Raw genomic sequence first — 14,832 nt, 5'->3', positions numbered from 1 at the left:
AATCCTACAAAAAAAACGAAGGCTCCGTATATAAATACGAATTCACGATGTCAAATTCACCACAACAGACGGAAAGATGGAACGTCTTTGGCTATGCCTATTTCTCCTTACTGGAGCGCAAGGTCTTTCGATGTATTAAGATTATGGATTAAGAGAAAATCCAAGATTGCAGGTAAGTCCGAATCGGTAACAAAGAATAATTTTAACTTGATTCCATTAATAAATACGTAAGTCAAATTTCAGACAGCACTTTCTGTTGTTGGGTAAATGTTTTGTTTTTATATTTGATAACGGTGTATTGGTTATGTTTTTCATTCTATTGTGCAAAAAATGAATTACCGCCATTTGCATCTGACTTGCATCAAATATCAAACATATATATCACTAGATACGATCTCGTTACGAGTAACGATTAGGTCTTCCGTTCAATTTTTTAAACGATTCGATTAAAATATCAATGAAATTTCAGAATTCTCCCTCAACCACCTCCTTTTAGATAATGTATACGATTGTCAATATCCTTTAAAATGCTTAACAAAGAGTTTTGCTTTTTAACATACAGCACATTAAAGATTTAAGATTTTAGTCCCCTAAAATCTCTAATTACGTCATCAATGGGTTTGAAATTGAGTTTTACAAACAGATATTGCTGCTATCAACAACTTTGCTTCTATAATGCATTACAGAATCTTGATCATTTTTAAGGTATGAGTAAAAGAGTTTAGGAGTCTATTGGCCCCTAATTTAAGGGGCCAGCCCCTTTTCTTGATTTTATACGAAAGGTCTCATGAATACTAACATTTTTTGTTCTTACATCCATCTTAAATTGTTGATCACTTTTGAGATACAAATGATTGAATATTTTAGGGGCCAGCCCTCTAGATCCTTAATGGGGACAGAAATTTGTGTTTTGATAAGGGGAATCAATTTAAATCATTTTTCAAACATTTTCTCTTCTATGATGTCTAACAAAATATGTATACTTCTCTAGTTATATTGCGTCCAAGTTTAAGTACTTTGGCCCCTAAAAATTCCTAATTACGTAATAAATGGGCTTGGCAATGATTTTTTCAAATAGATATTGGTACGATCAACAACTTTGCTTCTATAATGCATTACAAAATCTTTATCGTTTTTAAGTTACTTGTAATAGAGTTTACGGAGGCCTTGGCCCCTAAAAAAAGGGGCCAGCCCCTTTTTCTTGATTTGTTTGAAAAGGTCTTAAGAATACAAATATTTTGTGTTTTTACACCCATGTAAAATTGTTGATCATTTTTGAGATACAAATGATTGAATATTTTAGGGGCCAGCCCTCTAGATCCTTATTGGGGACAGACATTGGTGTTTTGATTAATGGAATCGATTAAAATCATTTATTCAAACATTTTCTCTTCTATGATGTCTAACAAAATATTTATACTTCTCTAGTTATTTTTCGTCAAAGTTTAAGTACTTTGGCCCCTAAAAATCCCTAATTACGTAATAAATGGGCGTGGCAATGATTTTTTCTAATAGATATTGGTACAATAAACAACTTTGCTTCTATAATGCTTTACAAAATCTTTATCGTTTTTAAGTTATTTGTAATAGAGTTTATGACTATCTTGGCCCCTAATTTAAGGGGCCAGCCACTATTTCTTGATTTTGTTGAAAAGAACTTTTGATTATCTACCACTTTTGTTATATATGTTTTAACAAAATATCAACTCATAAAAAGATACAGATCAAAACGTATGAAAAATTTGATTCGAAATCCGTACCCAATTTTCGAGCCTAGGCGAGCTCATAGAAATGGCGCCATTGGCGCCAAAAAACTACATTGTGCACAACTTCAACCTAAAGTTCACCTATCCTGAAAATTTCATATTCCTATTTTGATAGTCTCTGAGTTTATGTCTGCACAAAATTACTCGTAAAAACTTACAAAATCGGCCGTAAATCGGAACCGGAAGTGCCGATTTCAAAATTTAAAAAAACTTCTAGAATTATGACCACTGGCAATCATCTGAGAAAAAATGGTCGAAATCGGCCGAATAGTTTTCAAGAAATCGCTTGCACAAAATTTGTGGAAAAAAATAATAATAATAAGGTCTTCCGTTAGAAACGGAAGACCTTAATTAAACTATTAAATAAATTCAATAATTATTGGTCTTGAATCATTTTAATCAAATTATCAGCTATTATGGAATATATCGTGGTGGTATGATTATATCAATATACAAAGTAACGATATGTTTTTATTGTATATTCCCTGATGGAAGTGTACGTCTGAATGGGTAACATAGAATATTTTGATCTTGATTTCATAAAAAAAGAAAAGGAAACGTAAGTCAAGGAAAATGACATAAGTTTTCATTTTGATGCCACAATAACTTAAGGCATGTTGTATCTGCATTAGTTTTTCTTGGTCTTATTTGTTTTGTTTTGTTGTGTTTGTTTGGGTTTTTTTTTACTTCGTAGGTGAATCAGATCGAAATCAAGAAGAAGACTGCTGGTCAAATGCAACTAAAATGGTTGAAAATTGTGCAAAAGAAAAGATTTCTTTTGAATTTCCATACACCATTACATTAAATGGGAACATCGTTTTTGCGAAAAACTTTTTCTCACAAGCATGTTTGTAAGTAAATGAGTTGAGAACATAACTAAATACCATATGCCTTTATCAAACGCAAACTCTCAAACAAAAAACCAATATATTTTTTAACATTTATGGTATATTAACATTATGCATTCATTTCTTACGTCTAGATTCATTTGCACTTAAGCTGAGGTTTTCTTTAGAATTTTAAAAATATTGCAATTATCGACCTTGTTTATTCAGGATTTGAGTTCAATGTAATGGGTATAATTTGTTCTAAACACACAAAATGTTATTGGAATTAATAAGTTTTGTCATAACATTTAAAACTTTTACTATATCATGGAATTGTGCTCTTACAATATTGTACTTTTAGAAAAACAGAGGAAATTCGAACTATGTTTTTCTTTTTTATATATTGAAATATGTTTGTTACTGTAATATTAAATGATAAAATTGTATTTGTTAGTAAACATGATTTTGTATATCTTCTGTTAGTTTTATCTCAATTTTCCAATATATTATCGTAGGGCACACACTGCAAAAATATTGAAACATGCTAAAAACAACAACAGATACCATATATCTGAATTAATATTTGACCTCATAAAAATGTTATGTCATCAGAGTAGGGTCGATATAATAGTTTAATTTTATAAATGTTTAAGTATTATCTTTTTTTTCGTAAATTGGAACAAAAATAGGTAGGGATTTCAAAACTGATGGAGGAAATACGGAATGTAATATTTATAAAAATTGTTGATAAAAACTAGATGCTTTTTTATTTATTTGGTGTCACTGGCATTCATGAACAGTATTACATTTATGATAGAGTTAAGCCTTTGTATTATTTTCCAAAATCTCAATCACACTCTAGATATGTTTTTTTTTATATTTGTGAAAATATTCAATAGCCATTGAAATACAAAAAAAAATTATTGCATTGTAAAAATAAATACGTCTATATGGGAAAATGTAACTCCATACTACACAGGAAAAATGTCCATTTGTGTAAAACATGTGTTTCATACCACACATGTTTTACACATATTTGACATGTGTAAAACACATGTTCAAATTTATACATGTATAATATATGTATATTTTATATGAAAAACACATAAAATATACATATATTTTACATGTGTAAATTTGAACATGTGTTTTACACATATTATATACATGTTTTTTGACACACATGAAATATGTATATTTTACATGTGTGTTACATGTGTGATGAGTTACATAGAAAATATACATGTATATTCTAAATGCCAAAGATTGCAAAAATGTGTGATGAATGATGGAAAGTAAGACTAAAAATAGATCATTTATAATGCTTGTCCCAACAATGAAAAGGCATGTTTATATCTGTCTACCTACTTCTCATAGTATAGTAAAGAGAACAACTCATCCATGAAGATAAAAAAAGTCATTTATTGAACATAAATGACAATAAATAAATTGGAAATATACACATAAAAACCTGTTGCATTAACAGAATACAATATGTCCAGTTAAAAACATGCAACTAGGCTTACAGTCCTACTAATACCTTTTTCTCTATTCATTTTACGCACATTCACCATCAATGCCATGGTACATGAGGTACATACAACTATACAATTATACATATATACAAATTTCTTTACAGTGGATGACACACTGTACATTTTCAGAAGTTAAGCTTGAAAAAGTTACAAATATTGAAGAAGGACAAGCTGATTTATAAATCTTGAAATCAATAAAAATGAACAAGTTTTAGCATCGATCAATTCACAAAATGGAGGTTTCTCGACATTCTAGTTCAAAAATTCATATTATAAAAATATGCGTAATTCAAATTAAAAACTACGTATACATGTACTTGTCATGCAAAATAACATATCATTGATTTTAAAATAAATAAACATCGACAAAATCAACTCCCGTCAGTTCTTCAGTACTTTGATTCTATTGTGTAAACAGATGTTTGTATAATATGTGAACAATTCTATTTTTGGGACCAGAGAACATTTCTGCTCTGTATGAGACCATTCTAGAATAAATATTGACAGATAAAACAAGTTTTTCAATTCAATATAATTTATGTATTTCAAATGAATACATGTATTTTTATTTTTATATTAAAAAAAAAAATACACTGGTAGTTTTTAGACTAAAATTGATCACAAAGACTTAACAATGGATAATACCTGTCAAAAACATTGGTCTCTGAATGATAATTTGTTACCAAAGGTAACAATGTGGCTAAATTGTTATTCCAATTTTAATTCTATTTCACAATAAAATCCTAATGACTAACTACCCAAAACAACTTAATCTCCTGCATGTAGAGACTTTTACATATGCATGTACATACACATGCATGTATATATGGAATCAGTTCAAATAATGAATGTTGTGATCAATACATTCAGCACAACATTCATAATTTGAATTGATTCCATATGTAAGAGTTCACATTTCTGTGTCTTACAATACCCATTTCATTAGAGTTAGTCTTTGTCACCCGACAGCTGGCATATTTGCAATTGTGAAAAATGTGTTCCAACTGCACTAGCTTGCTAGGACTAACAAAAATAAATGTGTCTTTCAACTCAAAAATTTTACATCCAGTCTCTGTTGCAATTCCGGTCTTTTCCATGATTTGTAATTTGACTGCATTAATGACCTCTGCACTCCTTTTTTTTTTTATAATAAGGCCCTCTTCAAAAATCCCCACGGCCACCTGTTAAAACGCACATTCCAAAATAAATGCTATTTAAGACATCAGTTCACAAACACCATTACTTTCTAAAAATTTTACCTTAAATACCAGTACTTTAATGTATCAGGTAAAAAGTTATTTTAGAAAAAAAACAGGCCAAAAAAGGCTTCACAGAAGTTTTAAAAACATAACAACAAAGTTCATTTCATTGTGACTTTATTAAAAATATCACAGAAATGAACTTTGCCTATTCTGTATGATCATTCAAATAAATATATATGTATCTCCAAATGTGTAACTGTACATGATATATAATACTTGCAGTATATTTTACCTCATTTTGCGATGAAAGATACTGCACAGCATCCCCACTATTTGCGAGCTCATTTTTCCTCCTGGTTCTTGCAGCTTTTCCTGTAAATATGACTGCATCCTCTGGAGAGAAAGCTGGTACCTCCATCTCTGTACAGAGCTGGAGGAGAATACACTCCTCCATTGCAGTTGAAATAACCTTCCCATTGGGTTTCCTTTTCAGTTTCTTAATTGGAACTTCTCCCTCCTCCTGGGGCATCTCTCTACCAATAAACTGGACTATTTCACGTTGTTGCCCCAAAGTCCTTGCCTTTTCTCCAATACACACCCTGAAACATTAAATCTTAGTGTTATAAAGTAATACATATAAGGTATCTCATCCATATATATTGTTTTATTTTATACTGAGTAACCTTTAATATCCATCCATGTATTAAATACTTTGATATTATTTGTAAGAATTTTATTTACCAAGAGAAATTTTCAATAATGTTATTATCTAAACAGTGATTAATTAATGAAAATTGCATTAAGGTCTATGGTAACAAGCACATGTTTGAAAATAAAAAAAATTAATACTATGAATATCAATAAATGCTCTCATGAACAAGAATAGAATTCCTGGGTCCCCCGCCGGTCAAGCGGTAGATCTATACTAGTATCGACCAAGGCTGATTTAGGAACTTGACCAATTCCCAGTGATATAAACATTTGGTATAAATTTCATGTAAGTCCGTCAAAATTTGTAGGCATGAGAGCGCTAACAAGGTGAATTTTGGGATAAAACGGAGTCATTATTGTGGTCAAAGTCCCATAATTCCAACAAAAAGTATCGACCAATGCTGATTTTCGAACTTGACCAAAGTATTAGTGGTATAAACATTTGGTATAAATTTATTGAAAATCCGTCAAAATTTGTAGGCATGAGAGCGCTTACAAAAAAGTGTGACGGACGGACGCCCGGCATTTCTATGTCCCTGCCCGCTCCGCGTTGCGGCGTGGGACAAAAAAATATTCAATCATTAGGAATAGAACAAGAGGCCCATGGGCCACATCGTTCACCTGAGGAACATTAGGTATGATAAAATCGGCTTAATGGAGTCATAATACAAACAATCTGGACAATGTACAATAATACATGTAGATCCTATGTAAATAAAATCCATTTTCCCCCTGGATATTTTTATGTTTATAATCATTAGTCCCTTTTCTAACAGGATGATTTTATAGTCATATCACATGTTGAGTATTCTCAAAAAGATCCTTAACAATTGTTTATATATGGGATATAAAACTACATCAAACTCTGAACCTTCTTGTGAGGCCGAAGAATTGTCCTGGAGATAAAGTCTTAACAATTACAAAGAATTATCTGGCTGATTAGTTTCTGAGAAGAAGATTTTTAAAGATTTACTCTATATATTCCTATGTAAAACTTTAACACCCCCTATGGTGGCCCCACCCTACCCCCGGGGGTCATGAATTTCACAACTTTGAATCTACACTACCTGAGGATGCTTCCACACAAGTTTCAGCTTTCCTGGCTTTATGGTTCTTGAGAAGATTTTTTAAAATTTCTCATTTTTCATTAATTTCTAATTATCTCCCCTTGAAAATGAGTGTGAAGATGTTGAAAATGTGAAAAGTTTACGGACAGACAGTTTGACGGACAGACGGATGAAAGACAAAATGTGATCAGAATAGCTCACTTGAGCTTTCAGCCCAGGTGAGCTAAAAACTATGGTATTTAAAACAAATTCTAAACCTGATAGATTTTTTTAAATTGATTTTTATGGATTAAAAGCAAAAGGAGCAAGTCTTCAAGAACAGGAAAATGTCCTTCATTAGCTAACTTAAATATAGAATTATGTAGTACATGTAAATCTAACATTACCAATCATCATTCACAGGAAAATATCCACCAGAAATCACATGGTTAAGCAATGTCATGTGCGAAAATGAAATTGCAGTGTCTCTGCTTCTCTGTTTTTGGTTTTGGTGAAAGATATCATTGCGTATTGAAGCATGCTTTTTTTCAAATCCATCTTCTGTGTATCCTTTTGGAGGGCCATGTCTTCTGATATCATCAACCTTCAAAACATTAAAAGAGATCTTCACTGACTAATCTGTAATGTACAAGGATAAAAATTTCAGTTTACCGCAAACAGCTAAGCTATCATGATTACCAAGTGACACAGTAGATGAGTTTTGACTTTTCTTCTCAATTCCGGTGCATGCTCATCAACAAGTTGTAAATACTTGTTGACAAGATGTTCTGTCTCAACGATATCTTCCTCAACAAATTCATCTTTAAGAAGAATTTTCTGGATCTGAAAAGCATTTCCTAATTTACACTTGGATGACTTCAAATGTATTCAATAGAAGTTGAGACAGGATGCAGGATAATAAGTATAAAATGAATATGTACATAAAATTTATACAAGTGTAAACATTTTCATGTAGTCAATGAAAGATGATGTGACAAACAGATATTGAATCATTTACTTTTCAAGATTATTTAACCAGGGTTACGGAAAAAGCCTATACATATGCAAGTTTTGTAATGTAACATTTCATGTATATGGTCTTACCTCTGCAAGTGTAGTCAGCATTTTCAAATGTTCCCGTGGTATGCCAACAAATGCAAAATTGATTGGGGCAAACTGCAACTAATGAAAAAACATCCTATTTACCGGGTAATTATATAGAAATGACATATTTTTTCTGCGACTTTCATTGTGCAATTAATTATCATTTGAAAACATGATAGTTGTTCAAAAAGAAGCTTTAAATAAGACTATAATTAATTAAACTCCATAGCAAGTTATATTTCGTTAGAAAATATTAAACAAATGACTGTATATATAAATACATTTGTGGGGATGTAAATTTGTAGGCATGCAAGGGTTATACCCACAAATTCAACAAACATTGATCTCCCACAAACAATGCTGATTCTACAGTATACATTAATTCTACACAACAAAGAAAGCATGTTCATACATATTGCTTGAAGTCTTTGCCTTGACGACTGTTTATGGAGGAAAAAAAGTTGTTGGCAAAAGATTCATTTGTAAGAGAGGACAAGTGAGCTTGCAGCCTTTCAACCTTTTCGTCCGAAATTGATTTCAAGATGTACTTCACTAAGTGTTTGGTGAGGCCAAGCGGTATGAGATGAAGGAAGCCAACAGGAATGTCCCTGGAATGATAATACATCATCAATAATGTTTTGTCTTAAGTCTAAAAAAAAATACTCTTCATCTTTTCTTATAGAAACCCCGGTTAAAAAATTTCTCAATGAATAAGATTTTTCATACCTGTGAGGATTCAACACATCCCAGATATGGTTTTCGTATTCCTTAACTCCTGTCCGTTGCCTTAATTTACGTTTGTCTGTCTCCATACTTCTCATATTAATTCTATTTATGGTAGTCAATGTCTTAGTTGGTGTTCTTTCTTCTGCCTTCCTGATGGCATGTTCTGCATCTGCCTATATGAATCAATAAATTAAGGTACATGCTTATTAAGGGCATAATTAAAACACTTGAGTACAAACGCTTATAGTATATATATATATACACGCACACACACACACACACACACACACACACACACACACACACACTAGTTAACGATCTCCGATCCTCAGCAATGTCCGATAACTCTAAATAATCCAGAATTTTTTTGTTCGTACCTTAAATCTGTCTCTTATATAGTCTAATTTAATAAGTCTTCATATCACACATACCTATTCAAAGAACTGCTTAGCTTAGTGGCTCCACAGAGACCCACTACATAAAGAAAAAGGGTTTCGAGCCATGCATGCATGCACTGGAACGACCGTTGTTTTTTTCACTAATATCATCTTAACTTGTATACTTATTTCATTATATCCACTGTGCCCAAAATTGCAATAACTTTTATGATGAAAAAAAATGCTTTGAGGCAGAGGATCGGAAAACCTTAATATTTACCCTCAAAACCTGTTGACTTAATTATTGATAATGACAACTGAAATTTACACTACATTTAACTTACTTACATAACAACGTGGGCAATATTTGGTAGCAGTGGCTCCGAGGTGGTTGCAAAGATATGACTGCATGTTGAAGTCTGCAACAACGGCATTCAAGTCTGTTGTAATGGTACATTCCTCCATTCTGTATGCATCAAATCCACTAATTCCATTCCTAAGAATTGAAAAATATTTACATTAAAGTATGCTACTTATTACTCAAAAATTTTAAAAACTCTTTGTAAATTATTTTATAAGTTTAAGATACAGTTCTTTAATTTTAACTGTTATCTGCATCTCACCTTTATTATTGTGTAATAAGTACCTTTTACAATTCTGTATATCTGAGATGACCGGCTTCATAAGAGTATTAGGGTCAACTTTTTCAGACGCACCTAATAAGAAGATTGACTCATGATGTTGTCGAAGATGGAGCTTTAATCCTATATGAAAATCAATGCATAAGTTGAATGAAAGAATTCAATTGCAAGTGACATAAAATGTCATAAGAATATAAAATTAGCTAGATCTTTGTACTAATACAATTTCAGAGCGATTTAGTAACTATTATGACATAAAATTTAGTATGCGCCGTTCAATTCCAACGATCATGTGCTAGTACGACATCAAATAATCATGTTGACATTGACTTGATTGGTATTGGCAGCTGGCACATATTGAAGACAAGTTTGCGAAAATCAAGTAATAATTAAATAGACCCGTAGCGCTTTTTTGTCAGGACATCATTATATTTTCTATATAAAATATATGATATAAATATCATAACATCATGACATCATAGTTTGTGATGGTATGTGATTTATATCTGAAAAGTTGAGTTTCTATCCCCTAGTCTCAATGTAATGGAGATAAAACATATGCATTCAAAGCACTGTTAAAAAATCATATTCCATATGTTTTACATGGTATGATAACATGTTTTAATCCTGTTTTATGTGCTAGCTACTGAAATTCATTAATTATGAATTAATTAGATTTACATGGATTAAGTTTATGTACATGCTGGAAAAGATATTTGCTTATATATTAATAACCTAATTAAAAACCAGTAAAAAAAATATTACCTGCAGGTTGCATTTGCACACAATGTAGACCGAGCCATCTCTTACTCCTGATTGCAGAAGTATCGTCAACGAAAATATTGACAGGCAATGTCCATATTGGAATTGATGGTTTCTCTGCAGCCAGGTTTGACACGCTTTCAAGCTGGCAATATGCCTTAAAATGAAATTGAAAATTAATGCATTTCTTCAAGATATTCTTGAGTCGATCTTAATGCAGCATAAGCTTTACTGTGAGTATATAACCTGATGTGAGACATATTGTAACTCAATGACTTTCAGCCAGATCTTTCATTACAGCTTGGACAAAAGATAAAGAAGATCAATTTCATTAAAGGAAAAGCAGTCAGTTATTAACTTACTTGCTCATTACATTCTTTCAATTGTTTTAAAGGAACGTGTATCGTATAATCCAATGCTCGAACAACTCTACAATAGAATGAATTAATATATGAACAGTAAATTTTACATTTCAGCAACGAATTAATTATTAAAGTTGGACAATTAAACGGCGCCCTTCTTTGTTAGTCTACTTCAACATCAACATGATAGTTAAGGAGTAATAAATATTTTATATAATCATGCATATTCTAATAACAAGAGGCCCAGGGGCCACATCGCTCACCTGAACAACAATTGCCTTAATTCTGATCAAATTAGCTTTACAGTATCAAAATATCTTGACAACTAAGTACAGTAGATCTTGCTAAAAAAAACCTGAAAATCTGCCAATTTTTATCCACCTCTTTTTTTGGGTAAAATACCAAGCCCCTTTTGTTGTTGTGCCTGTAAGAATATTTTTCTCTCTTCCTATGTACCCCCCCCCCCCCTCCCATTTCGTGGCCCCACTTTTCTCTAAGGAATCACGGTTTCATCAAACTTAAATCTGCATAACCTGTGCTTTCACACTCAGTACTGAGTTTTGGACCGAAAACTTTCCCAGAATATTTTTAAAGATTTTCTCTATAAACTCCTATGTAAAAGTTCAAACCCCCATCACGGCCCCACCCTACCACTAGGGACTGAGATTTTGCAAACTTGAATTTACACTACCCGAGGATGCCTCTACACAAGTTTAAGCTTTTCTGGCCAGTCTTTCAAAAGAAGATTTTTAAAGATTGTCTCTGTATATCTATGTAAAAATTCATCCCCCATTGTGGCCCCACTCTACCCCTGGACTATTATTTAAACAAACTTGAATCTACGATCTGGGGATGCTTCAAACCAAATTTGGGCTTTCCTGGCCTAATAGTTTTGAGAAGAAGATTTTTAAAGATTTTCTCTATATATAAAAATTTATCCCCCATTGTGGCCCCGCCGTACCCCCGGGAACCAAGATTTGAACAAACTTGAATCTACACTACCTGCCTCCACACAAGTTTAAGCTTTCCAGGCCGATTAGTTTTTGAGAAGAAGATTTTTGAAAAATACCAATAAATTTTCAATAAGTCTCAATTATCTCCCCTTTAAAGAGGGCGTGGCCCTTCATTTGAACAAACTTGAATCCTCTTTACCTAGTGGTGCTTTGTGCCAAATTTGGTCGAAATCTGCCCTGCGGTTCTTGAGAAGAAGATGAAAATGTGAAAAGTTTACAACAACGACGCCGCCGACGACAAAGACAGACAACGGACAAATTGTGATCAGAAAAGCTTACTTGAGCCTTTGGCTCAGGTGAGCTTATAAGTAAATCTGCATTATGGTCAAACATTTAAAAAAAAGCTTATTTATATATACCTTTGATGGCCAGATCCATCTTCATTTGTTTCTGTGTATGGTTGGATGACTGCTTTAATAGCATCATGCTGTAATTGTGATAAATGCACATACCAGTATTAGTGCCATAAGTTTTAATCCAACGAAAAAAATGTCTAAGTCCAGAGCTTCGAATTTTTTCTGGATGAAAAATTGTCGAAGTTCAGAGCTCCATATTTTTTCCAGATAAAAAATAAACCAAGTCCAACTCTCCATATCATATCCATATATTTTCCAGATCATTTACAGATTTTTCCCCGCATTTCCGTATTATTTAATTTTTCCGCATTTTTTTCCATATATACAAAATGCAGAAAAAATGCGGAATAATGAGTGGAAATCTAGAGATCTGAGATGTGAGTAGTTAATCTGCTGTTATAATCACCATGCTATAATTATAATTTCTTAAAAAAAAGAAACTAAATGTAATAAAATCAAATCCCATTTTTATGAGAAATTGTTATACATATTTAGAAATATATCTTACGTTTACATCATCAATGAAGCTTTTCAGCATCCCATGTTGCTCCTCCTCTGTTTGATCATCTTTATATGTGTACATTTTGCCAGTAAAGAATGACACATTTTCAACTCTCATATGGTGGAATGCAAGATCTTTCTGCCATTTTTCAGCTCCAGATGGATGGTTGTTCTTACTTGTAGGGTACCTTTATGATGAAAAATGATTTATAAAAATTCTCAAAATATAAAAAAGAAAAATTGTTTTTTGTAAAATTAAATGCTCACAATTAAGAAATCTTGTGATTACAAATGCGAATGCATGATTAAATAATCTACAGAGTTCCTTTACCATATGAGTATTATAGTCATACTCAGTGAGGTAGCAAAGAAAATGTCATATAGATATGATATAATCTGCATATATGTTAATTGAGTTGGAAAGGGAGTGGGAGGTCATGTACACCCTAAATGACAGGTATAGTGGTGAGAATTTATAATGTTTCCAAGGGGGAACCATTTCTTTGAGGGAGTCAGGACCACAATGAATATTGAAGCACAGTCAGTTCACAATATAAAATATTTCATATTTATTATATAGCATTAAATGATTTATTCAAGTTGCATCGTAGGAAGTTTACTGAACATGAACCACATAAATAGGTCAATTATAAAACTAAATAAGTAAATGAAAGCATGTATATATAATATATATAATATATTATTTAAGATAAATTTACCTCATAATATCCCCTGCAAATTTGGGATTTGCTAGAAATAGTTTCAGAATTTCTGATGGCTTCAAGCACCAAAATGATGTTCCATCTTCAGCATGATGCTATTAATTAAAACAGATTATTATTATTTTTTGTCATATATTACCGATTACCTAGTTCTTGTTAATTGGTCTCCTTAAAAAAAATGTGAATCATATAAAAGGGTTGAGGCCATTAATTTATACTGTATTGATCTCCTGTACAAGCTTTTTTAAAGGAGATCGAGCTCTATAAAAAATATGTAGGAAAGTACCAAAATTCAAAAGGTGTTCATGGATATCCTTTTTGACTAATTAAATAATAGTTTATAGTTAAGGCACAAATCATATCTAAATTTTTTAGGCAGATCTAAATGTAAGCTTAATTATTTTACGCACCTCATCTACTAAAGTCTCCCAATTCAAATCTCCAAAACTGGTGGCATCAAGTTCATGCATTGATGGAATCTCTTCCTTTATCCCAACTTCTTTCATGATGAACATCACAAACTTAACGACTTCATTGCTCTAAAATATTTTTTTTTAAATTAAAGGAAATGTTTGAAACCCAGCCATGCAGTTGCATGCTGGCACGCGCTGGTATAGGTTATATGTTATAACCATCCAGGCCTTTCTTTTAGATAATGCCACACATTCTATAAATAGCTTATATACACCGGTAAAAAAAACAAGCCCAACAAACATTACAAAAAGGTAATGGAAAATTAAATATTAATTAATTTTTTGAACTACGATTAGTTTTATGTTCACATATTGAACTTACCACTGCATGTGTTGGTGAATTTTTCAAGATGTAAAGTAGAAGATGTAACTTGTTTTTAAATGGATAGTATTCTGTTTGTTCACCTTCCCCTTGATTCGAATTACCAATGAATGGTTCACGTTCGCGTTGATCTTCACTTCGATCGTCCTGTAGTTCATCATCTTCATGTACCTCCTCGCATCTACTTTGTTGGTCGTCTGGTGACAGAATGAGACGCACATCCACGGTAGTTTGGAGATTGTTTTGTTCGTTTCCGCTGATAAAACTTGAAGCCCTTATATGCTTGGTTGTTGACAGGTGTCTTTTATAATTATTTTCTTTTACTGTTTTGAATTCACAGCAATCGCAGACGTACATTTTGTTTACCCCGCGAACTGTCAACGAAC

The 14,832-nt window shown here is 32.2% G+C and overlaps 1 protein-coding gene across 4 annotated transcripts; it reads right to left on the bottom strand.

The window, feature by feature from the left end:
- Positions 1-3,995: 3,995 nt before the first annotated feature.
- LOC128169939 (uncharacterized) lies at positions 3,996-14,813 on the bottom strand. Of its 4 annotated transcripts, none has more exons than XM_052835959.1 (16): positions 14,447-14,813; positions 14,062-14,190; positions 13,649-13,746; positions 12,937-13,117; positions 12,432-12,499; positions 11,060-11,126; positions 10,701-10,854; positions 9,941-10,058; positions 9,643-9,790; positions 8,918-9,090; positions 8,604-8,799; positions 8,192-8,269; positions 7,787-7,930; positions 7,495-7,691; positions 5,623-5,929; positions 3,996-5,309 (listed from the first exon to the last, which is right to left on the bottom strand). In XM_052835959.1, the coding sequence occupies exons 1-16, from the start codon at positions 14,801-14,803 to the stop codon at positions 5,007-5,009; spliced, it is 2,718 nt and encodes a 905-aa protein (XP_052691919.1). In that variant the 5' UTR covers positions 14,804-14,813; the 3' UTR covers positions 3,996-5,006. The 4 variants fall into 4 exon arrangements, with proteins under 4 accessions (XP_052691919.1, XP_052691920.1, XP_052691921.1 ...); XM_052835960.1 differs by having other exon boundaries at positions 8,192-8,263; XM_052835961.1 differs by lacking the exon at positions 7,787-7,930.
- Positions 14,814-14,832: the final 19 nt, after the last annotated feature.

Source organism: Crassostrea angulata, unplaced genomic scaffold, assembly GCF_025612915.1.
Source record: "Crassostrea angulata isolate pt1a10 unplaced genomic scaffold, ASM2561291v2 HiC_scaffold_261, whole genome shotgun sequence".
NCBI classification, from domain to species: domain Eukaryota; kingdom Metazoa; phylum Mollusca; class Bivalvia; order Ostreida; family Ostreidae; genus Magallana; species Magallana angulata.
Note: the sequence above shows the minus strand (reverse complement) of the source record. Positions and strands in the feature narration are given on the sequence as shown.